Source organism: Euprymna scolopes, chromosome 19, assembly GCF_053919585.1.
Source record: "Euprymna scolopes isolate OS-2025 chromosome 19, ASM5391958v1, whole genome shotgun sequence".
Taxonomy (NCBI): Eukaryota; Metazoa; Mollusca; class Cephalopoda; order Sepiida; family Sepiolidae; genus Euprymna; species Euprymna scolopes.
This window is the reverse complement of record NC_136500.1, coordinates 124445321-124472153: the sequence shown is the minus strand read 5'-3', so window position 1 is coordinate 124472153 and position 26833 is coordinate 124445321. Positions and strand designations below refer to the sequence as shown.

The 26833-nt window shown below is 33.8% G+C and overlaps 1 protein-coding gene across 2 annotated transcripts in view; it reads left to right on the top strand.

Annotated features, from left to right (window-relative positions):
• Positions 1-26833, top strand: part of LOC145239959 (zonadhesin-like) — a 242675-nt gene that overhangs the window by 95341 nt on the left and 120501 nt on the right. For both annotated transcript variants that reach the window (XM_080103543.1, XM_080103544.1), the window contains 5 exons: positions 3748-3789; positions 5903-6135; positions 10077-10375; positions 16363-16613; positions 18632-18748. In XM_080103543.1, the coding sequence (XP_079959669.1) occupies positions 5995-6135; positions 10077-10375; positions 16363-16613; positions 18632-18748 (808 nt within the window). In that variant the 5' untranslated portion in view covers positions 3748-3789; positions 5903-5994. The remainder of the gene's footprint in view (positions 1-3747; positions 3790-5902; positions 6136-10076; positions 10376-16362; positions 16614-18631; positions 18749-26833) is intronic.

Genomic DNA, 26833 nt, shown 5'->3' with positions numbered 1-26833 from the left:
GTTTTTGAAATATATATTCGAATTATTAAACTTTAAAATTCATTTATGAATGGGTACTTTTCCTACATATCGCCCCGTTTTCTAGGTCGTTTTATGCAGTGATTCGCGTTTTTTTGTTGTTGTTGTCGTATTCACACATTTCATGTAAACAAAACCCTTACAAATGTAAACGACGCTTGTTTTTAACTAGATATAAGATAGAAAAACATGATAGCGAGATTTAACAAAAATTTTCACCCATTTTCACTTTTTCCAGTATCTCGACAACTTCTTGTGCGAAAATGCTTCAAAAGCCGAGACGATGTCGAAAATGTCTTCAATGACATAATCGCATTAAAAACTCCGGATTTCTATGCTAATGGGATAAATAAACTTGTTTCTCGAAAATTTGTCGATTTTAATGGTTAATTGTCGATTTTAATGGTTAATTGTCGATTTTAATGGTGCTTATTTCGATTAATAAAGTTTATTATGAAATAAGTTATGATCTTTTGAAGTTGAACGTTTGAAAGCGACATTATTTTTGCACCATCCTTATATATTTATATTATCATATTCGCTTTAAGTTACTTATATATCGTTTAACTTTTGTTTTTCGATGAATTTCTTATTTATAACGGAATACAGGATAGTTTAAATGTGGATGTTGAAAGTCTATATTTTATAGATCAGTTATATTCTTAAAATCCTCCCGCACTAATTATTCAGTCTCTAGAAAAATGTCACTTAGAACTGAATTTTACTTAGTTCTTTATTCGTTAAGCTACGGGCTCAAAAAAAAAAAAAAAAAAAACCCACAAATTATGAATACTCATCTCAAAAGTTCTGAAACATAATATCGAATGTTTTATATCGTAACATCTCAATCCCATGCATAAACGATGTTTTAAAGCATCTTGTGCGATTTTTATATATACTTATGCTATGAATATTATAATCATCGTTCGGAATTTCATGACATAAATTATTACAATAAATACATTTAATTCGTCGATGTGCTTTTTGAAATAGATATTTGAATTATTGACCTATACAATCCTTTTATGAACAGATACTTTTTTTTTTTAATTCCGTTTCGTTTTCTATGTCGTCTTATGCAGTGATTCGCGTTTTTTTTTTGTCTTATTCACACAGCATAACCACGCTGACACACCGGTTCCCGTTAGATAACCAAAGTTAAGCATCGTTGAGCCTTGTTAGTACTAAAGTGGGCGCCAATTTGGGAATATGAGGTGTTGTATGTTTTCTCCGCTTATTTCGACATTGTTTTCAGTCGTCCTGGTCTTCTCTTTGCCACTAGAAACAATTCCGTTTCATTTTCTACATCGTTTTATGCAGTGATTCGCGTTTTTTTGTTGTTGTTGGTGTCTTATTCACACATTTCATGCAGACAAAATCTTTTCAAATGTAAAGGATGTTTGTTTCTAACTAGATATAACATAGAAAAATACGATGGCGAGATTTATAAACAAAAATTTCTGTTATATAAATCGTATTATAATTGTGAACGAATTACCAACAATGCCAATAAAATAAAACAAACAAATATAATGTGTATAAACCAATGCAACATTAAAATCAAAAACACCTGCGTACAATTGGAGGAAAATATAATTAAAATAATACCAGCTGACGTAATTACAATAATTCTTTGAAGTTCTTAATTACACGTTGTTTATTCGAAAATTTCAATCAATTGACATGAGAACTGGCGAGTATAAAAGCGAAATACTCTTATAGGTCATAGGCATCTACAATTGTTGACGACGGACGCTCACAATAAGGCGATGTTGAAACTCTGCGGTAAGACATTGTAATTTATATCATTTTGTGATGATATAAATTGTGATTGCATTTTAAATTCGTTATTTAAATAACGCATTTATTACGAATGATTCTTTAATTAATGACAATTCGATGCATTATTGAATGTGTTCATCTGTAAACTTTTATACATTAGAAAATCACTAAATTTTAAGATTTTAACAAATCAAAAGAAAGAATTTAATTTCACGTCAGTTTGATCATTTAGCGTCTGATGATTATGAATACGGCATAATCACGCTGACACACCGGTTCCCGTTAGATAACCAAAGTTAAGCATCGTTGAGCCTTGTTAGTATTAAAGTGGACGACAATTTGGGAATATGAAGTGTATGTTCTCCCCGCTTGTCTTCACATTGTTTTCAGTCGTCCTGGTCTTCTCGTTACCACTAGAATCAAACAGTGCCGACTCAAAGGAGGTGTAGTTGATGATTGCGCAATTCTTGCTTCAGAATTACACACGCATACACTCTTACCGAGGGTGTACATTGTCTCTCGAGGCAGAATGGATACAAACATTTTTTTTTAGATGATTATTAATTAAATTCAGTGCAAATTTTTTTTTTTAGATATTTGGACGTATTGAATCAATCATTATTGGAATTGCTGAATCAATCTGTCAAAACAATATTAACAAATTTGTCAATCCGTCGATTCCCAAAATTTACAACAATGACACATGGGTATATATATATATATATATTATTCCTTAATTGGAATTTTTTATTTTGAGATGAGCATTTTTTATGTTAATTTTATTTTTATTTCGGACCACCTGACGAAGGCCAGAGGAAGTTGGCCGAAACGTTATGAACCAATAAAAACAAACAAACAACAACTAATAAAGATGAGACTAATAGTCCGAAATAAAAATAAAATTGACACATGGGTAATTTGAATCCTTTGCAATTCATCGTGCACCACAATATTTTCAACTTGGGGTCTCACTGATTTCGCATTAATCATTATTATTATTATTTGACCAGAGAAAATGAGAGTAGGAGCTACTTGCTTTTTTGTGTTTTATTTTTTTATTTTACTTCAGTTGAAGTTCTCAGAAACCAAGGGGCCCACAACCTGGGGCTAACACTTGAACTCTACATGAGATACATAGATATTCGAATGTTCCATTAAAGTTCTTTATTTCTCAAACACTGAGTTAATAAAGAAGTTGAGAACATAATTTTCCTCTCCTCAATTAACCATTTTCATATGTTGTATTATATCTTTTATTTTGGTCTCTTGGTCTTACTGAATTCCAGGACAAGAATTTATCTAGTCTGGTGGAATATCCAGTTTCGTGCTGTTACTTGAGGTAACATCACTTGGAGAAGGTGCACCATCCCTCGTAAAAGCTAATATGGGTTAGCCATAGTGAGGAGATCTTATTTGGGCTGCGAATACTATGTGATTTTGAATATTTGGTCAGGGTTTACTTCTATGGAAAAAGTATCCTCATGCCAGATTGTTCTGACAAACCCCTGTACAGAGAGACCTTAGACACTCGAGGACAGTGTCTAGTAGGCATTCAAGTTCTCCCCAGTAGGCATTTGTACATGCTGATGAAGTACAAAATGAAGTGTGTTTAACTTAAGGGTGATAGAATTTTGATTTTCTTTGTGAAATTATCAGTTCTTTTATCTCTTTTAGAAACAAATCTTTATTATTATTATTATTATTATTATTATTATTATTATTATTATTATTATTATTATTATTAAAACGATCCTTACAAGCAAGGGCTAATAACTCGCACAAATTTAAAAAATAAATAATAGTTTTTAAGTTTTACTGCAATTTTTTTCTACTGTAAAATGACTGTATTACTTTGGTGTTGAAATGAAGTAGGACAAACAGATGACTGAAACATTATAATATTTTGTTTTGTATATTTTAATTTAAAAATGTTCTTTTTTTTTGCAGTTCTCGCGTTGTTTGTTGCTTATGCAGATGCAGGCGTCAAAGGTAAGCAAAAAGTCAAATATATTTTATAAAAAGTTAAAATTATTTTAATATTTTATATGTATTTTCTAATTCCACATTTCATATTGATAGTTTGCATTTAAAAATTATGAGAAAATACATTATACCAAACCATATATTTCATGCTGTCTGAAGCGTTCTGCATTCTAAAACTATGAGAGAAAACATATTTTGAACAAGTAAAGGTTATATTCTGTGGTTAGGGTTAGGGTTAGGGTTAGGGTTTTTTGTGATTATTTGTGATTACTAATTATTACAGTACTAAACGAAATAATTGTAATAATATCTGGTTTTCAAAATAAGGAAGATGTGGCACAAGGACAAGAGGTACAGAAATCTTCCTAGAGCTGAACACAACCCGGAGTAGTAGTACCTGTTAGGGTCCCAAGTATGGGTTAAATAGAAACCGACTTGAAAACAAAAAATATCTTCTATTAAAAGATTTTTCTTCAAAATCTTTGGATTCGGCATTAAATAACCTGAAAAGGGTTGATATGCCGTAAAACAAAAACAACCAACGAAACCAAAAATACTCGAAAGAAACTAAAATTTGAAGAATATTTATTAATTGATGCTCAATACCTATTGTCTAATTTTTACAAATAGCAGAGGTATCGGAATTTTCATGATAAGAAGATATAATTGTTTTAAAACGATTTTGTTGTGAACGATTAGACAGAGAGAAAAACGCTTTTTAAAGTTTAAAGTTTCAAGATATTTTTTGTTGTTTTACTGAAATTTTAAAGACGTTTAAACATGCATATGGAATCCGTATATTTTGTATGGCAAATTTTATTATGATTAAAGTTAGCATTTAAAGAATGTAGAACTTAAAATGTTACCTCAAAATAACCGGTTTTCAAGATTAAGTTTAAGGAGATGTGGCAGAAGGATAGAGGGGTAAAGAGATCAGATACACGTACAAGAAGTTATGCACGTTCAACCTAGAGCAAGGAATATTTGTTTTAAAACGATTGTAATTTAAATGATTAAATAGAGAGAAAGTAAAGGTATAACGAAAACTTATTTGAAAATACATCATTTGAAATCAAACTTCAAAATTCCGCAAGAACTTTCTTCCAAACATGATATATATATATATATATATATATATATATATATATATATATATATATATATATATGTGTGTGTGTGAAAGAAAATTAAAACTGTAAGTTGAACTTTACAATCAAAATGTATTGTTCGACTGAATACTCCAAAAAAAAAAAAAATTTACAAAATCCTTATTCCACGGAGTTTCAAAGAATGCTATTCTTATTATTCTTCTCATCAGAGGACATAAAGAAATCAACAAATTATATTTGTAGCAATGCTAGAATTTTCTGGTTGACGCATTAAGTGAAACCGCAATTTATTGTAGTTACAAACTGCCAAATAAAAAAATGAAAAATATTGGATATGAAAAAAACTAATATAAAAACAATCCGCGCATAATATTTCAACTTGAATAAATCACCTTTAGAGTTGATCGAAAATGCAAAATAGTTCTCTAGATAGAACGTATTCCACAATAAGTCCAGCGTGACGATGCATATAATACGATTGGAAATTTTTCAAAAAATCGATTGGAAAGTTTACAAAACAGCTGAAATAATGAAAATTGTTTTTTTTCCGGGTAGTGCATTAGTCCAAAGAGAAGTCTGTCCCTAGTCAAATGGGACCTAATAGTAAGAAGACAGAAATATATATATATATATATATATATATATATATATATATATATATATATATAAATATACATATATATATACATATATATATACATATATAAATATACATATGTATATATATACATACATATATACATATATATACATATATATATGCATATATATATATACATACATATATATATATATATATATATATATATATATATAAAATGTTTGGAAGAAAGTTCTTGCGGAAATTTTAATTGTCAGTAATACTGTGATGAATGAATGAAAACATATTTTATGCAAGTGATTTAAAGTAAATTATATAGTAGAATTATTTGGGCATATGGTTTTAATTACGTGGAGCCTCTTTCTGAACATTGCTTCTATATAATACTTCAATCTTTACATTTTTTCAGATGGATTTTGTGTATGTGAGACATCAGGGCGGTATCAGTATCAAACATTCGATGATGCAATTATTCGTTTTGACGGACTGTGTTCGTTTAAAATGATCAAAAATAAACCGAGCGCTGGACGACAGTTTGATATCAACGTTTTGAATGAAAAAAATGGAGATGTGTTTAAGAGAACAGTTACAATGTTAATTGACAATAATGGGCTGATAATCAAACCAGGAAACAAATTTTTTGTAAGTGCAATTTCTTATAAAGATTTTTTCGGTATTTTCGACTAGTTTACTAATGACCCGTTGGGTTAGTATTTGTTATTTGTACTACGTACGGATTTTTTTTTTTTTGTAATTTCAAAATATCTTTGCATTTTCCCAAAAATCGTTTATAATTTGAAGTTGGAAACATTATTACGTTAAAATTCCGGTCCTCGATTTTTTTTATGTGTGTATATCTGTATTATACAGATATCCGAAGTTAAAGACTTTTTGACACAATGAAAAGTAGTCTATCCGCAGCATATATAACAGAGTTAATTTATTTTTCCTTCAAAATAACTGAAAATATAGACATTAAAAGCTAAATCAATAAACAGTGAGTACATCTCTTACAAAAAGTTGTCAATATAAACATACAACATGTCAACCCGCAATATTTTGTGTGGCCATCATTATTATCCAAAACTGCCTTCACTCTCCTGGGCATGGAGTTTACCAGAGCTTTACATGTAGCCATTGGAAAGCTTTTTCACTCTTAAATTACGACGTCGCGGAGCTGAAGGATGTTTGAGACTTTGCGCACCTCCACCTTCTGCTTGGGGATTTTTTTTGTGATCACCACTTATCAAGGCCCGGAAGCCACTCAGGGATAAGGGTTATTGCAAGTACATTACGTTAGTGAGGAGATTTGCTGAAGTGTTTACTTAAGGGGCGGTTCATTAGGAATTTGTTAACATTGGACTTCAAGACATCCAAGTTGTAGTCCGGAGGAAGCAGGCAGACGGAACAGAGTTCCACAGGCGTGCAGTTCTAAGAAAGAAGCTTTGTTCATGGAATCCGCGTTTTGATTTAGGCACATATATAGAGTGGGGGGTAAATTTTTCACAGTGGATTCAGCTAGACGGGTGTTTTTCGTGAAAGATTTGCGAGGGAGGATGCCCTAAAATGTTCTATTGGGTTCAAGTCTTTGTCATTCCATCGCCTTTACCATCAGCCTCTTCAGTAAAACAGTATATATCCAATCTTGGATGTGTGTTTTGGGTCATTGTTGCTTGGAGTAGGAAAACAGAAAAAGAAAGAAGAAAAGAAGAAACCCTGGTCGCGGAAACGGCTACATGAGCAAGTAAAGCAAATTCGAAAGGACCTAACTAGAGCATAAGCTGCTGGAGATGGCGAACACGTGATAAAATAAATCATAAATTTAACATACAACAAAAAGGTTTTCAGTAATAGAAGAACTGAAACAGCGTATCACAGCTAAAACTACAGAGACAGACTTGAGCAATATTGGCAGAACAGACTGTTTGAGAATAACCACAAACTTCTTTTAACCAAAGTGAAGGAATGAATGAGGAAAGAACGTTGTACCTAACGCTGATAAATGGAAAGACATCTGGGAAAAAGAAGAAAAACTTCACGACGATGCAGAATGGCTCAAAGATATTGGAAGAGATGTATCCCCTAGAATAGAGCAATAAATGATCATAAGTCACTGTTTAGATGCTGAAGGTAAAAAAAAGCTTTCAATTTGGAAAGCGACTGGACCTGACAGAGTCCAGGGATACTGGTTTAAAACCCTTCCAGCTCTCCAGCCACTTCTTGCAACAATGGTAAAAAACTGTTTAATGATGGGTAACTGACAAAGACAACTACAGTTCTGATTATGAAAGATAAGATAAAAGAGGGTGAAATGACAAACTTTCTGGACCAAAGAGAAAAACTTTCTGGAGAACAGAAAGGCTGTCGAAATAGATCACGAAGATCTACCAAATCTGGTCATATTTTTGTTAAGCACTATCAATAACCTCATTAAATGCATTGTTTTTTACATTGGAATATATATATATATATATATATATATATATATATATATATATATATATATATATATATATATATATATATTTATGTGTGTGTGTGTGTGTGTGTGATTGTTGCATCTTTCCAGATGATCGCCGTCACATTGAGTTCTCCCCATCTCTTCGTCCATGCCATCTCAGATAATTCTGTATTCCCGCCGCAGATTTGCTCATCTTGAAGCAGATGTGACATACAAATTGAGCAATGTAATGTTTTACATTGGACGGAAAGGAAAAATTAGTCAAGAAATAATGATGGATGGGGAATAAAATAAGGACAATGGTAAAAGGATGCTAATAGAAAGAAATAATACATACAAGAGCCCGACAATATTTTTCGGGCACTTTGAAAAAAAGTACTTCAAGGTGGTTACTAGTGCCAAAAACTTTCGAGAATTGTAAGTACGTAGTTAAGGAGTGAAAATCCACCACTGGCGTAATCATTTTTTTTAATTTGGCTTTGATAATTTTAGGTTTTTTTTTTGTGATTTTAGCAAAAATTTGTGCGACACTATTTTTCGGACATGACAAAAAATCCTATTTTATTAAGAGCTATGTTCATGTATATGTTGCTGAATGCAAATTTTCTGCTTGTACACTTAGCTGTCATCATTAGAATCAATTATCTATTCTATTCTACTGGCAAAACAATCAAGTTTAATAAGGTAAAATGCATTCAAAAGAAGTCGTTTGTTTGGCACAGGAGAAGCGGAAAGATGGGCCCAGCATCAGAAGGATCGCCACGGATTTGAAGCTGTCAAAATCAACGGTCGAATACAAAATCTGAGTGGAAAAAGGACGGAAAAGATCAATTGGCAAGAGGACTGAAAGGAAAATGAAGAGGGCTGTGACACAGCTTTTGACATTTGGAGAAAAATTTACAGCGAGAAAAGTGAAAGAGAAATGTGAATTGGATGAAAACGTCCGAACAGTACAAAGAACAATGCATAGGATTGGTTTGAAGAATGCAGAGGCTAAGAAAAAAATTACACTAACAAAGAAACACAAAGGAGCAAGACTGGAAAGTGCTAAAGGTGGTTTACAAAGCATGTTGACTTAAGAATGTTATATTTACTGATGAGAAGCGTTTCAAGTTTGATGAACACGATGGAAGGTGTAATTGTCGAGAAGGGGTGATCCTGTTGTACTGAACAAACGACAGATGGGAGGAGGAGGAGGAGGAGGGGGAGGAGTTATGGTTTGCTCATGGAAATATATGGTTGGAGTGGCTGAAAGGACGACAGAACAGCGAAAGCTATAAAAAGTTGCTGGACGAGAAAGCCCTACGAAGGATAAGAAGAGAGATGGGGAATGATTTCGTTCTACAGCAAGACAATTGCAGCATCCATGTGTCGAAACTCATGAAAGAATGGATGGCTAAAGTGAATATGACTACTTTGGAATGGCCTGCAAAAAGCCCAGATCCAAATTCAATGGAAAATGTTTGGGAAATGCTTGCGCAACTTGTCTATGATCGACCTGAAATAATGAAAGAGGCTCAACTATGGAAACGAATACTAGATACAAAAAAAAAAAAACAACTAATAGAAATACGTAGAAATGTTATTGTGCATATGTTTGATCATTATGAAGAGAGATTGATAAAAGTTATTGAGAAGAAAGGTGATATTACAGACTATTAACAGTTTTTCAACGATGTCCGAAAAATAATGTCGCGTGTGTTTTGTAAAAAATGATGAAAATTAAATATTTTTCGATTTTCTTCCATTTTTATTGCAGGTATTGTCTTTATATGTTTATGCTATTCCATTGAATTAATTTCGCCACTCTATGGTACTCGGAAAGTCGAATACTAAAGTGTCCGAAAAATATTGCCGGGGCCTTGTAGTAACATAAGATTAAAGAGTATTATACAAATAAATAAATAACATAAATTAAGACGAAGAGGAAAATAAACGATATATTCGTTATTTCTTACTCTGTAATGTATACGCTCAAGTACAATATATTAACGTTAATCAAACGGGCCATAAGACTCCCATTATTTTATAGAATTCAATATGTAGAGTGTGTAACTATGAACTATATATATAAATATGAAAGTATATAAGGATCTAACGACATTTATTCTTTACATTGTAGGTGCGTGGGGTTGAAGTAAGATTGCCTTATAATAAAAACGGAATTAACGTACGCATGAAAGGGGATACGTTGGAAGTGTACTTAGCATGGATGTTAACTATACTATTTGATGGTAAACTAAAATTAACGATCAAAGTCCCTGCAGCTTTTAGAGGGCATCTCCTTGGAATGTGTGGCGATTGCAACGGCGATACTACCGATGATTTCCGCACAAAAAATAGCGCACAAGTTCTGGTCAAGTCACCTGAGGCAGAAGCAAGAATTGGAAAAAGCTACATGATTAAAAGGAAAACATCTACGTAAGTAAAATATGAAGTTGTTATTTTTAAATCAATTCAATGAACTTTAAATGAAAAATAAAACAACTATTGAATTTAGTGAACTGTAAATTATAAAGAATTGGCGATAGATAGTGCTTTCATTCATCACCGTATAAACGTTGGAATTGCGTAAATTTTAGATGGAAAAATCTAGTGCAAACATCACTCCTGGCATAAACACATAAAAATAGAAATAAATTCTATTGAAAAATGTGATAAATTGTTGTGGCGAAATGAATAATATATTTTTCTATTATAGCACTAGCCTGGGTACCCGGCGTTGCCCGGGTGTTCGGAGGTGGATGTTGAGCTCCCCCCCCCCAAAAAAAAGTGGTAGTAGGCAGGCTTGAACCCGTACCGCGAAGGAGCAAAAGAATGTGAAAAAAAAACGTAACGTCTTTGCTGTTGTGCCCATCGCCAAACCGGAAGTGACGTTGGTTTAAATTAAGGCTTGTCAATCGAAAAGAGGAATGACTTTCGAAAATATCGGTGAAAAAAGCGACCCCTTCCTGATGAAAAGTGCCCAGTGGAGAGTGAAGTAATTAATGGTTTTAGCCAATATTCGATATTTGTCATCCGAAAGGGCCTGCTTCGAAACGATACCGATCTTGTGAAAATCCGTCGCTTCTATCGTTTTTGCGAGACATACATACATACATACATACATACTTTTTAAACAGACAGGTGAAATTTATATAGAAGATTTCATAGCTTCATGCATTCCTAGTTTCCCAATCCATAATACGAGAGGCGTGAATAAGTAATGCCCCTGATCCACTTCTCATACCAGTAGAGCAACGAAACTTGGCACAGTTATTAGTCTTTCTCTACATAGGAACCACCCAGAGTTATGCATTTCTCCCATCGTTTGATGCAGCTCTGGAAGCCGTTTTTGTAGAACACCTCAGGTTGGTCCTTCAACCACGACGTGACTTCAGAAACCAAGGCTGCATCATCTGAGAAACGCTTTCCTTAAAAAAAAAACGTCATGGCTGGGAAGAGGTAAAAGTCAGAGGGTGCAAGGTAGGGAGGGTGGGGAAGGATTTCATAACCACACGCCTGTGCTTCTGATCTGGTGACATGCGAGTTGTGGACCGGAGCGTTGTCCTGCAGGAGGAGGGTACCTTTGCTGATCTTGCCCCGCCTCTTGATTTCGATAGCTTCCCTTAATTTCCTCAAAAGTGAAGCATAATAGGCTCCTGTAATTGTGGTACTCTTTGCCAGGAAATCTGTCATCACTACTCCGTTCTGGTCTCAGAAGACTGAGCATGACCTTGTAAACGGAGCGCTGATCCCTTGCCTTCTTTGGAGGTGGTGAGTCCAAGTGCTTCCAGTGCATTGATTGGGCTTTGGCCTCTGGATCATAGTGATGGACCCAGGTTTCTTCCTGTGTAATCAGTGTTTTGAAAAACTTTGACTCATCTTCTTGGCACATCTCCAAATTCATCCCCGAGCACTCGATGCGTTCTCGCTTCTGGAATGGTGTGAGCCACCTGGGAATCCATCTGGCAGACACCTTATGCATATGCAAATGGCCATGAATGATAGTTTCCACAGACCCTGTACTAATCTTAACATCTTGGGCTATTTGGCGAATAGTAATGGCAGCCTCAACTTGACGGACAGATGCCTCATCAGTGGCAGAAAAGGGGCGATCAGGTCTGGGAGCTGTTTCCACAGACTTCCGACCATATTTTAATTCACCATGTCAGCGTTTTACAAGGTCATATGATGGGGCATTATCACCATTAGTTTCTTTCATTTCATCCAAAGTCTTCTGTGGTGTGCGTCCATTCAAATTCAAAACCCGGATCACTGCTCGACATTCAACAGGCTCCATTTCACACCTGTCTCAGTTCAAACACCTGTAAAACAGAAACCCCAATTAGTTCAGAGCTGTAATTTGCTACATAACCCGTAGAGATATAAATCATTGCATATGCAAAATTTCAGCTAAATCAGACAACTAGAAGTGGGTCAGGGGCATTAATTATTGCACGCCCCTCGTATGAATGTTATTACCTGCCATTATGAGCAAAATACGTTCATATGCGCGCAATAAAAAGACGCGGCCATTTTTAGCCGTTAAACGGATGCGTGAGCATGGATAAACCAAATAAGATATCTTGAGATTGCTACTCTTTTAACGATTTTTATGACTAGTATTCAGTACTAGCGGGGGGTACCCGGCGTTGCCCGGGTGTTTGTAGGTGTGTGTATGGGGGGAGGGGGTAAATAATAACCCTGAAACGATGTTAAAAAAATCGGAAAAACAAAAACCCAAACAAAAAAAAAGTGAAAAAAAAAAAAACGCTGGTTGTATAGGAGGTGGGGGGGAAGAGGTAAACTAAAGAATAAGCGAAGTAGAAAAACGTTGCCCGAGTGTTTAAAGATGTAAAAGTTTTGATTGAACCCGGAAGCCTTGACGCGGAGGTGAAACAAATGCCAACCACTTAACCGTCTAGACCAGGAGTAAGAGGAATTTATTAGAGTGTCAAAAGAAGGCTTAAAAAGCGAGTGAAAGAGGTTTGATTGACAGATAGCCGCTAAATGAGGTCGTCGCAGGAGCGTTACGAGATGACGTAGCAGTATTTTATTTAATGTGGGACAGCTTTTGGGGTTTGTTTACTTTGTTTCAATGCGGGTCAGTTTTCGCTTCCCCAAGATGATGGTTTCCCAAGATGATGGTGGGGTGGGGGTGGGGGGGAAACCGGCTCCCCAAATGAAAGGGGATTAGCAATTGTTTGATATAAGGAGTTTAGCCCCAAATTGATCAAAGCTGATTGCTTGTGGACGTTCCCGTCGCGATGCCGAGAACACCGTGTTAGCTTTGAATTAGTTTCGTTTTTTATACAAAAAAGCCGAATCAACATGTGAGAAGCCAAAATAGCAATAATTTTGTAAAAGTCGCTGTAAGTAAATCTAGACGCTACACGCGTTGCCAAATCGTAGATATTATTATCTAGGGGCTATATAAACAGTTCTAAGCGATGGTAACGACCCCGGGAGCGTGTGCGAAAGAAGCCTTTGCGAGACATACACGAAATGGCCACACACATTTTGCCTTTTATATATATATAGACTAGCGGGGGGATTAGCATGTTAAGTTCAAGCTTATAAAGCTAAAAGAAGTTTGATTGACAGGAAGATGCTAAATGAGGTAATCGCACGATCGTTATTTTTAGTTTTCACTTCCCCCAGATGACGGTGGGAAGTGGGGGGGGGAAGCAGCGAAGGCCAAGAACACAACGTTTTTCACTGTATTTATAATAACATGCACGACAAACAGAGGACATAGCGAAATAGCGCGAATCTCATAAAAATCGACGTAAATAAATCTATACGCTACGCGCTTTTCTAATTCCTAGATATTATTATATAGGACCCATATATACAGTTTTAAGCGATAGTAACAACCCCGGGAGCGCGTGCGAAAGAAGCCTTTTGAAGACATACACGAAATGATCACACACATTTTGCCTTTTATATATATAGATGATATAAATTAACGATAGATTAACGAAATTTGATATATTAGGCCTTTTTATAACTCAATCAGTCTAAGCAAGCATGTTGTCAGTCGATTCAGATTTGAAGCCAAAAATAAAACAGGAAACACAACATACAGGGAAAGAAACACAAACAAAGATGTACATAACTAGGTAATTTTTTTATTTCATAAACCATAAACGAAGATATAAAATAGCTGAACATATTGTTTTATTATTGTTTTTGATAAGTATCAATAATCGATAATCGAAATAATCCGATGAAAGAAGGAACAGGCGATTTTGACCAAAGTTAACCACCTTACACAGCCTAACATTACAAGTGCGCTTGAGGTGTTTTATTACCACACAAGCCAAACGTCCCGTCTCATAAATAAACAGTAGGTTCTTTAATATGACAGGGGCACATTCGAAATGAATGTTTTTGTTTAAATCACAACCGAATCATGATACTTGACTTTCTCATTTTAAACTTAAATTCAAACCATTATCACTGAACAAGCAATAAGATCTATAAAATCTATTTCTATAAAAATCAAGAGTAGGTCCTTTGATATGACAGGGGTGCGTTCGAAATGTTTCTTTTTAATTTAGAAAGAAAAATATGACATTTGATAGATATTAGGAGGGATATTCAATGGAGGAGGAAAGAATAGAGACAAAAAAAAAACGAATAGTTTTTTGCATTTTAAAATACTATTTATACGGTTTACTCTTATTTTTTATCATCTAGGAGGAAAAGTAATACGTCATATGGTGCATTATTTTTTTCTTTCTTACATGAGGGGATTCTTAATTTTTAACTAACTGGCATTTTCAGAAAAATACGACGGCAATAATTGACGAGACGAAAAATAGGAATTATGTTTTAGCCAACACACTGAAATAACGCACATGAATTAGATTAAATGCTACTACTTCAAATGTACATATAATCACTAAAAATAATTCATGTCCTTTTTTTTTTTTTTTTAACAAAATTACCTCAGTCTAGAAGGATTTCCTAAATTTTTTCTCTTTTTCGTTCTAAACATTTAATCGTTATTTTGTGGTTATTGTAGTGGTGGGCATTGTGATTTTTATATCATAATTTTGATGTTTGCCATTCATCAACCTATTTTTAACAGTTTCAATATCTTAACATTTATTTATAAAATATATAATAAAATAAAATACTGTTAGAAAACAACCGAATACATGTCAACTTATGTCACGGTAACATATATTGAGCGAATTTCTAACAGTATTTTGTCTAGTTTATTATTTATAATACCTTTTCCCAAACGTACCCTCTCCGAGAGAGAGTCGGCTGCCATTTTGAATTTTCCAATACATCGGTAAACATTGCATGTTTTTCGAGCTGAATAAACATGTTACACTGAATAAAAACACAAAAAATATATCCAGTTAGGTAGAAAAGTAACTTATCTTGCCTTTGATAACATTTATTTGTTCTATATTTGTTTTTTGACAACTTTTTCGAATCTATGTGTACAGTAATACAAACCCAAATCGATTTTTATGGTTATACAACAGCTATATTTATAATGATTAAAACTCAATTTTAAATATTAATCTGAATTGTTTTACTCACGTTCGCCATTAACAAGCCATATTACCACTTAGACGTAAGGGGCTTCTATGTGAGACCATATCTTCGAAAGATTAACAAGATGTTGGTTTACGTTACAATTAAACTTCTGCATATCAGAATAGTCAGGGAATCCGGTAACAGGAAGGGAATTCCAAAGTTTAACTGTTCGAAGGAAGAAACTATTAGAATATAAAGCTTTATGGCATGTAGGGACCTCATCAGTGAAGGGGCGAGATTCTATTGATTAGCGGGTTTATTGGGGATATGTACGTCGAGCGGCGGCACAAGTGCAACGAGTTCATCAGAGCACATTCCATTAAAATATTTGTAAAACAGGCACAGAGATGCAACATTGCGGTGATGAGACAGGGGCTAGAGCTTAGTTAACAAAGTGAGACCGATTAGATTGAAAACTCAAGAGGGAGAGACTAGTGGTAGATGCACCAGCCTAGATGTGGCAACAACACTCCATACATGGGCGAATGGTGGCTACTATACTCTCAGGTATGAGTTTGCATTAGTTTTCGAATTATATATATTATATCAATTTAATTTTATTATGATATTTGTTTATAAAATTAATATTTTATATATATAATACATGTGTGTATGTTTGTGTGCGTATGTATGTGCACACACACACACACACACACACATACACACACACATATATATATATTAGCAAATCAAGTATCAAATAATGAATTCGTATTTTCGTTGTCAAACTTTACTGATATTGTTACGTTGTTACTTCAAAGCTTCTATTAGACATGTCCTTGTCTGTAAAGGGAATCTTGATCTTGCAGAAGTTAGTCTATGTTATTTTTATAAGAAAAGTAAATAATATTTCACTTTATTTGAAGGTGTCGTGCAAAGGCTGTCACAGATAAATGCGATGCCAATAGAAAATGTTTCCAGATGCTCGCCGACCCATTTAAAGCATGCATCAATGGGATTGGTTTACAACGTGTATTAAACTTTATGGATTCTTGCAAAGTCGACGTCTGTATGGGTAAGAATAACAAAAAAGACACGTGCGGTGCGTTTGAAAGATTGGCAAACGAATGTGAAAGGCAAAATTCTCCTGTTCAATGGAAAAAACTTACTGGATGCGGTATGTATATTAATATGCTTATAAAAATCTTAAAATGTCGTGTCGGATTAATCGAAGGTATTTCCGTTGATGAGGGACAAGTGCAGTAATTCGTCGATACACGGCCGTGTCAGTGGAGCATTAGAATACACCGACTGCCTCTCTGCAGAGGGTAAAAGTCCCTCAATGGGGGTCCTGGATATGACCTTAAACTATATCCAGTGGTGAGGCCCCAGCTTGCGGGCTTTGGGGAGTGTGGAGCCACCCTTTAATTACCATTGCTCCCAGGTCCACTCTGACCTGGAGTGGTAGTACCTGTTAGGGTCCCAAGTATGGGTTAAATAGAAACCGACGTGAAAACAACAAATATATTCTATTAAAAAAAATTTTCTTCAAAATTTTTGGATTCGGCATTAAATAACCCGAAAAGAGTTGATATACCGTAAAACAAAAACAACCAACTAAATCGTCGATACACATTATTACATTATTGTAACTTTTTATATGTTTAGGTTGTGTATCTATTATTATTTCGATGTACTTAGAAAATATGCACACAAATATTGCGTCGATGGTGCAGAGTTTTAATCTTGGTAAACAGTTTGTTTATTTGCTTCCCCATTGAACAAATTTTTTGAACCCCATTGAACAAGGCCGTTTTTTAATGTGGAGAGTGAATGGGAGGGGGACCAGCTCCCTCGAGGGGGAACTGAATAGTGACAATTGGTATAAAGGGTTTTCCCTATATTGACTAATAACTGATTGCTACTAGAGCAATGGTCTTATATGTGGGGTTGCCCCCACCTATGGTCTTTGATTGCAGTATCTGCCAGAAAAGACACTACACAAGTGAGATTTGATCTTGGCCAAAAAGCTAAGCCCGCCAAAAAGACGGGGACAACTGCCTAATCTTATAAAACAGTGTTGAACGTATTTAGTGACTCTTTTTAAAACGCTTCTTGGGAGGAGGGGTTGGTGCACTCGGCCAAATGTAAAATCTGAGAATATATTTCATCAAATATTTTTCAAATGATACTGATATTGGTTATAGGAAAATAATTATCCTTCACTACAAACTTTCTGCTGGATATTGTTCAATTTCTTTGAAAACTATTAGTTGATATAATATATATATATATATATATATATATATATATATATATATACTTCATCTGATGAGATGGTAGACATCGAAACCCTATAGGTTAAGGAGATAAACTTTCTAAAACATTCTTTGTCTTGCTTAGAATAATAAAAATTCTTTGATATGAAACTCAACCAATTCATTTCATTTCAATGAGAGTTTTTTGAAATTCATTGAATTACAATTTAATTTAATATATGTATATATATATATATATATGTGTGTGTGTGTGTGTCTGTGTGTGTGTGTGTGTGTGTATTAATTTTATAATTATGATCACAGGGGGACACAAAAACTTTAACATTTATATTATTACTATGTCTATAATTATTAATATTTATTTATTATTCTGTTAATTTTATTAATTCCAACAGTTACAGTTGTATATGTAAAACTTATAACAAATCGATGTAGTTTTAATGAAAAAAACAACATTAAAAAAAGTTTAATTGTTTTTTAAAATGCCTTTTAGCTCAAGATGATGATATTTGAATGATGACATGTATATACTCTATTACTTTGAAAATATAACTTTTTTAGTTGATTCGTTTTTAACAAGTTTTAAAGCATATATATACGTGTGCGTGTGTGTGTGTATGCGTGCGTGTGAGGTTGTGTGTATGTGGGTGTGTGTATGAAAATGAATATGAAAACTATAAAATTTCTTTATTCTTTTTTTTGTTGTTGTTGACGTACAGGAATACAAAATATTATTATAAAAATTAAAAACTTTTTTTAATTTAATTTTTTACTTTATTTGCAAAGACACACACACACACACACACACACACACACACACACACATATATATATATATATATATATATATATGTGTGTGTGTGTGTGTGTGTGTGTGTGTGTGGTGTGGTGTGTTTGTATATTCCTATCATTTCAGAGGGTCCGTGTGACAAGAAACCGTGTAAAAATAATGGCAAGTGTATTCCAAATTCATCGAATGATAATTATACATGCAATTGTACGAAGAAATTTGTAGGAGATAATTGTGAAATTGGTAAGTTAAATTCTTATGCTTATTTTTTATATTCTATCTATCTATCTATCTATCTATCTATCTATCTATCTCTCTCTCTATATATATAATAAAATAATAATGATGTTATCTTTTTCATATTGGATATATATATATATATATACTCAAGTATTTTTTATTCTAAAGTAATAGACTAGTGAATTCAACGAGGTTGTTAGATAGTGCTCAATAGAAAGAGCTGATAATACTTGTTTATTGTTATATAAACATGTTTACATCCCGCTGCTACAAACAGCCATTTGTTTCAATCAAACAACAGATATCTTCAGGCAGCGACTTGACTATTCAAATGTTCAATGAATAATGGATTTTTTTTAGGTAGGAACTCTTTAAAGGTTGGAGTTAAAAAAAACTTAAAACACAGAACTTTAATTTTAAGATGTAAAGAGGGAGGAACAATCTAAAGGAAGCTAATTAAAAAAATATAATGGAGAGAGAATGATGAGGAGGAGAAAAAAGAAATAGAGAAAGAAAATAGAGAAAAAAATACGGAGAAGAAAAAGAAAAAAACAACGATATAAAGGGTTATTATAAAGAAAACAAGGGCTAGAAGAGAAAAGAAAGAATGATGAGAGATAGTTAAAGAGAGAAAGAGTGAAAGTAAGAATTAATAGGAAGGGAAGTTTAGAATGTTAAGAGAATAGAGAAAAAGAGAAAAAGATATGCGTGTCAACTAATTTATGGACAATTATACATTACAATGACAGGACGCGTTATTACAACAACACAAACAAAAAATACAATCTAAGCGTTAAAAGCGTACATGTCAAGTGACAGCGAATGTAAGCAACCAACATATTTATCATCTCACATACGTCCACGAGTAATATCAACGCAGTTTAAACATACGTCTACAATTAATTAAGCCCTTTATACTAAATGATATACATTTTAAAGTTTTCACGTTTTTATTAAATAAATATACACAAATAATGATAAGACAATATATTAAAATTATTATTAATAATAATAATAGTAATGATGAAAATAATAATAAACAATTGCGCGAAAACATAATTTTCTACAAGTATTTTGTTTATTTTTAATAATATATGTAATAATAAACAATTGCACGAAAATATAATTTCATACAAGTATTTTGTTTATTTTTAATAATATGTGTAATAAACAATTGCGCGAAAATATAATTTCCTATCCGCATTTTGTTTTTTTTTAAATAATTTATATAATAATAAACACTTGCGCGAAAATATTATTTCCTATCCGTATTTTGTTTATTTTTAATAATATATATAATAATAAACAATTGCGCGAAAATATAATTTCCTATCCGCATTTTGTTTTTTTTAATAATTTATATAATAATAAACACTTGCGCGAAAATATTATTTCCTATCCGTATTTTGTTTATTTTTAATAATATATATAATAATAAACAATTGCGCGAAAATATAATTTCCTATCCGCATTTTGTTTTTTTTAATAATTTATATAATAATAAACACTTGCGCGAAAATATTATTTCCTATCCGTATTTTGTTTATTTTTAATAATATATATAATAATAAACAATTGCGCGAAAATATTATTTCCTATCCGCATTTTGTTTTTTTTAATAATTTATATAATAATAAACACTTGCGCGAAAATATTATTTCCTATCCGTATTTTGTTTATTTTTAATAATATATATAATAATAAACAATTGCGCGAAAATATTATTTCCTATCCGCATTTTGTTTTTTTTTAATAATTTATATAATAATAAACACTTGCGCGAAAATATTATTTCCTATCCGTATTTTGTTTATTTTTAATAATATATATAATAATAAACAATTGCGCGAAAATATAATTTCCTATCCGCATTTTGTTTTTTTTAATAATTTATATAATAATAAACACTTGCGCGAAAATATTATTTCCTATCCGTATTTTGTTTATTTTTAATAATATATATAATAATAAACAATTGCGCGAAAATATTATTTCCTATCCGCATTTTGTTTTTTTTTAATAATTTATATAATAATAAACACTTGCGCGAAAATATTATTTCCTATCCGTATTTTGTTTATTTTTAATAATATATATAATAATAAACAATTGCGCGAAAATATAATTTCCTATCAGTATGTTGTTTATTTTCCGATTTTTTCCCGATTAGTTTAAAAATTTTTTTAATGTCCTTATAAAGTTTGAACTGGATTGAACTGGTGATCATTTATTTTTATACAAGATACTTATATCTTACTCGAAATTCTAAAATAATTGTTTTCTTTTTGTTTTCATCCACGTAATCATCTAAAACATGTCAATCTATAAACTTGCATTGCTGTTACTCATCTTATTTACTCACTAAGAGTAGTCACATTAACTATCATTAAAGATTGCTATTTGAGAACAACTTGCAGTGTTCCCTGCAGTCTGAGTGACAACAAGTCTCCTCAGATTTCAATAATCTTTGCAAAATAACTCGTGTTATTGCAACAGCCGCTTACAATTGATTTTTTTTTTGAGGGGGCGGCAACGACGGGTCTTCACTAAAATCTGAGTTGCAATAATCCTCGCAAAGTCCCAGTCCTCTTTGCACTTATCCAGCGGAGGTCTGGCCAGTGCTTTCTCTCCTCTGTCTTTCTATCCTCCTTGACCCTCATGGCGTGGTGCCCGTTTATGGCGACACTCACAGAAAAAAGGGGCTGTTATTTTTACTTTCTGTTAGTGCTGTTATTTTTACTTTCTTCATTTTTCAGATCCCTTTTGAGCGCTCTGGACAGTTACATGTATTATAATTATTATTATTATTATAATTATTATTATTATAATTATAATTATTATTATAATTATTATTATTATTATTATTATTATTATTATTATTAGCTCACATGGAGCTTTCACACAAGTCAACAAACGATCGGTTTGGAGACCTGTGGTGTTCTCTGGAAGCTGAGTGACAACAAGTCTCCCCAGACGTCCAGCTCTCTCCATCTCATTTGATAGCATTTGCAAATAAATCTGCACCATCGCAACAGCCTCATACCATTGCTTTCTCGCTAGTAGTGGCCATTGATTTATACTGGAATTTGAGTGGCACTAAGCCTCCCCACGATCCCAGTTCTCTTCGCGCTTTCCAGCGGAGGCCTGGCCAGCGCTCTCTCCTCAGTCTTTCCATCTTCCTTGACCCTTCTCGGCTCTTTGGTATCACTTTTCTATTGGGGAGGGGAACGGTGATGAGACAATGGGGGGATGCATGATGGGGGTGTAGAACTTGTTGATATGCAGCTTCGGCGTTCTTCATTCCCTGTAACGCTTCTTTGTTATATTGTCTTGTGTTATTCCCCACATTCTAGGGTTTTCCTTAATATTTCAGCCGTTTTCGTTATCGTTAGGCGTTGTATTTTTGCAGTTATTCCTCTGATTCCAATTTCTGCCATTCTTTTTTCGAAGTTTTTCGGAATTGTTCCTAGTGCTCCTACTATTATCGGTACTATTTTGATTTTCTTCATCATCCAAATCCCTTTTAACTCTCTGGCTAGCTCTATGTATTTGCTTCGTTTCTCCTTTTCTTTCATACTCACCCTGTGGTCAGCTGGGACAGCAAAGTCTACGATTTGACAGGATTTTTCTTTCTTGTTAATTATTACAACATCTGGTCTTCTTGCTGGGATGGGTTTGTCCGTCTGTATGTCCATGTCCTATAGGATTTTGTGGTTCTCGTTTTCGAGTGCTGTGGCGGGTTTATGCTTGTACCATTTGTCTGTACGCGCAAAATGCAGTCATTTGCATAATTCCCAGTGCACCGCCCCCCCCCACTTGGTCATGCCTGTTTTTGTATTCCTTTTGGGACAGTTCGCTGCATTCACTTACTATATGGTTTATCGTTTCGTCTCTCTGTCCACAGAGTCTGCATTTGCTGTTTTCTTGTGTTTTATCGATATGGTTGGTTCTCATCGAGTTATCTTGTGCGGCAGTTATTAGAGATTCAGTTTCTCAGTTTATATGTTCTTTTCGCATCCATGTCCAGGTGTTTTCGTTATTCTCATCTTTTATCATTCGTATGAATCTTCCGTGGAGTTGTTTCTCTTCCCATTTCTCTTTTCTCGGTTTGTCGTTTGTCTCTCTGTTTTCTGTTTTGTTGTTTTTCCCCGTCTCTCGCTGCCATAATTATCCTTTCAGTGTTTTGCATTATGTATTTTTCTAGTTTTTTTTTTCGTGTCCTTCACATAGTCTTCTATACAGATCAGTCCTCTCCCGTCGTCTTTCCTTTTCATGTAGAGTATGTCAGTATCGTCCTTTGGGTGTAGTGCATTATGCATGGTCATGAGTTTCCTGGTTTTCTGGTCGAGTTGTCTCAGTTCTTCTTTTGCCCACCCTATAAACGGTCCAGAGTATCTTACTAGTGATACCGCCCATGTAGTTATACCTTTTATTAGGTTTCTACTATATAATTTCGTTTCCAGGAGTTTTCTTGTTCTCTTGAGGTATTCCTTTCCAATTTTCTCTTTCATTTCTGTTGCTCTGATGGTGCCCGCTTCCAGAATTCCCTACTATTTATAGTCGTCTTGTTTCCCTAGTGCCCTCATTTCTGTTTGGTTGGGTAGTTCCATGCCTTCTGTCGTTTCCAGTTTTCCCTTTCCTATAACTAATTGTGCGCACTTTTCCATTCCAAATTCCATTTGGATATCTTAGCTGAAGATTCTGGTAGTGTTGATTAGTGTCTCTAGCTCCTTTTTAGTCCTTGCAAATAGTTTCAGATCGTCCATGTACATCAGGTGGTTCATTTTTTCCTGTGTATTGGAGAACTTGTATACGGCTTGGCACTTTCTCAGAATACTGTTCAAGGGCATCATGGCTATGATGAACAGTAGTAGTGATAGTGAGTCTCCTTGAAAGATTCCTCTTTGTATGTTAATTTCTGTTATGTGTTGTTCATCAGCTGTCAATTCCAGTCTCTATGTTTTCATTGCATTTTCTATTACGTTGGTGATCCCGCTTGGTATTTTATACATTTTTAGGCATTCCTTTATCCATGCTTGGGGGATCCTGTCGTATGCTTTTTTTGTAGTCGATCCATGCCATGGCTAAATTTTGTCTCCTCCTTTTTACCTCCTTTAGGATCTTTTGATCTATATATAACAGGTCATGTGTGTCTCTTTTCCTTTTTTGGCATCCTTTCTGCTTCTCGGGGATGAGTCCACGGTTATTTAGGGAGTGGTAGATTTGTTTCCTCAGTTGCGCTGTCAGTATCTTCCACATAGTTGGTAAGCACGTGATTGGTCTATAGTTGCTAGGGACGGTTCCTTTCTTCGTGTCCTTCTGTAGCAGTGTGGTTCTACCTTTTGTCATCCATTCTGATACGTTTGCTTCCAGTATACATCTTCTCAGGTTTTGGGCTAGCCTTTCGTGTAAGATTATGAATTTTTTGAACTAGTATGCATGTATCCCGTCGTGCCCTGGTGCTCTCCAGTTTGCCATTTTTCCTATGGTTTTCTTTAGGATTTCCTTGCTGATTTCATTCACTGTTCATTCTTCTATTTGTTGTAACTCTTCTTTCATGTCTTTCGGCCACTCGCCATTTCTATTGTGATCTCGTCGCTCTTCCCATATTTTACTCCAGTAGAGTTTTGTTTCTGTCGGATTTTGTTGTTCTGTTTTTGTTTTTCCTCCGTTCACATTTTGGTAGAATTGGCTTTCATTAGTTTCAAATGTTCTGTTTTGTTTGCATTGTTCAGATTTATATCTATATCGTCTCAATCTCGCTTCTTTTGTTTTTATTTTTTGGTCCAGTTCTTCATGTTTCTTGTTTAGCCTCTCCCTGTCAGTTACATTTCCAATATTCCGTTTTCTCCACATTGCTTTCTTCCTGTTGATCATTTTGGCTTCTTTTTTATGTTTGTGTATTTGGGTTTCTAGTCTTATTTCCCATCCAGGTTTTGTCGGTCCGCTTGTCCCCGGTTGTTTTTCTAATTGAAGATTCATACTTACCATTTTGGCGCCTGCGTAAATTAGGTTGTTTAAGTCCGTGATTGTATTTGTTGGGATATGTGGGAGGAGCTTGTTAACCTTCTCTTGTTCTGTTTTTAGTTTCTTCTGCTCTTGGTTCCTTAACGATGGGAGCTTTGTTTTTTCCTCGTTCATCAGTTGTATTATTTTATTTACTTCATTTGCTTCATTCTCTGTTAGTTCTGTTTCATTGTTCTCGGTTTCCACATTTGTGGACTTCGTTCTTTGTTGGTCCTGGGCCTTTGGTGTGTTTACTTGTGGGGCTTCAACTTGTGGGGTTGCTTTACGTGCGGTTACGTTGGGGGATGCTTCTTGTTCAGTTTCATCATTTATTTTTCGCTGTATTTCTGTTAGTTCTAGTTTAGAGAGCTAACCTTTCTTGAGTATCAGTCTTGCTTGGTCCGCAATTCTTTGTTCTGTCGTATGGAAGTCACTGGATAGGTCCCATAGTTCTTTCATTCGTTTCCGATACCCTCCATGTCTATATTTAGGATGACTTCTATAGTAGCATTCCATTACGAGTCTATTATCTTTTATTATCCATTTTTTTCTTCGTCATTGTTATTTGAGTTTCTGAAATTAGAAAGTTGGCCAACATTCGCAGGATGACGACCGGGTCCCCCATGCTGGCTACTACAGGAGCACTTGCCGATCACGACACCCAGATCTTTCTTATGGGTCCAACGGTTTGGATTATTTGTAATTGACATTTTTCATATTACGGTGTTTGTGGCAACACCGGGCCCAGAGTTGTTTTACATGTGGTTCTGCTGCAGGGATAGTGTAACGCTCCCATGTATACAGAAGGTATTGTGCACTATCACACATGCATATAGGACATGAACAAAAAAGAATAAATAAATAAATTAAAAAATAAAAATAATTGAAGAAAGGACTTATTAATATTTACTTAGTATAAGTCCGTATATGTAATTCAAAATTAGAGATATTTGAAGATAGATTCCCCTCCCATATTTACAAGTATATTTGTATTGTGGATTCATCGTAATACCGTCAGATATAGTTACCGATTTTTTTCTTTTTTCTTTCCCCTTTCTTCTTTCTTGGGTTGGGGGGATATTTTAGATGCATTTGCATTTAACCACTGACTGGAACAATAATTATTTTTTGCAGAGATTGAGTCAAAATAAAGAATTTTAATAAAACGACAATTTATCACACAAAAAAAAAACCCATACCGGTGGGAAAATAATCACTTGTGGGGATATTTTCCCCAAACATGTCGACTCAAAAGACAAGGAACCTTACAGAAGCGGCGTTTGGTTTAGCTTCCTTGTCAGTGAGAAAATAAAACAAAAATACAGTAAAAAAAGGGATGTGTTACTATAATTTGTCGTTTAAAAGTTAATAAACGCGTTGAAGGTTTCAATTTATCGAACACGTTTGCTGGGTTTGCTGTGCTTTTGCTAGGCGGAAGGAGAACCATTGTAGCAGTATTCTTCTTCTTCTTCTGATTATTATTATTATTATTATTATTAGTAGTAGTAGTAGTAGTAGTAGTATTATCATTATATTATTATATGGAAAAATGCGCGCATGAAAAGTAATATTCTTAAGATTTTATTAAACCTGGAAAAGTAAAGGACAAGAAATTCAACCTGGAAAAGTAAAGAACAAGATATTCTAGTAAAGTAAAAAATAAGAATTTTTTAGACTTAAAATATTGCAGCTAAAAATAAAATTTGAATATTGATAAATATTTTATTTATTATTTGCATATGTTGTTGTTTATTGTTGAGTTAGAAAGGGTGTCAGTCGCATGATTGAACTTATTTCCCCCCTATTATTTGCATATATTTATGTAGTGAAAATTGTTTGAATAAAATTAATTCATTAGTTAGTTAGTAGATGGAATTAATAATTTTAGAATTTAAATAAAAATTAATAATTTTATTATATCATAATTAGGATCATTTAATTCTTTCTAACTCAACAATAAACATGCAAATAATAAATAAAATATTTATCAATATTCAAATTTTATTTTTAGCTGCAATATTTTAAGTCTAAAAAATTCTTATTTTTTACTTTACTAGAATATCTTGCTCTTTACTTTTCCAG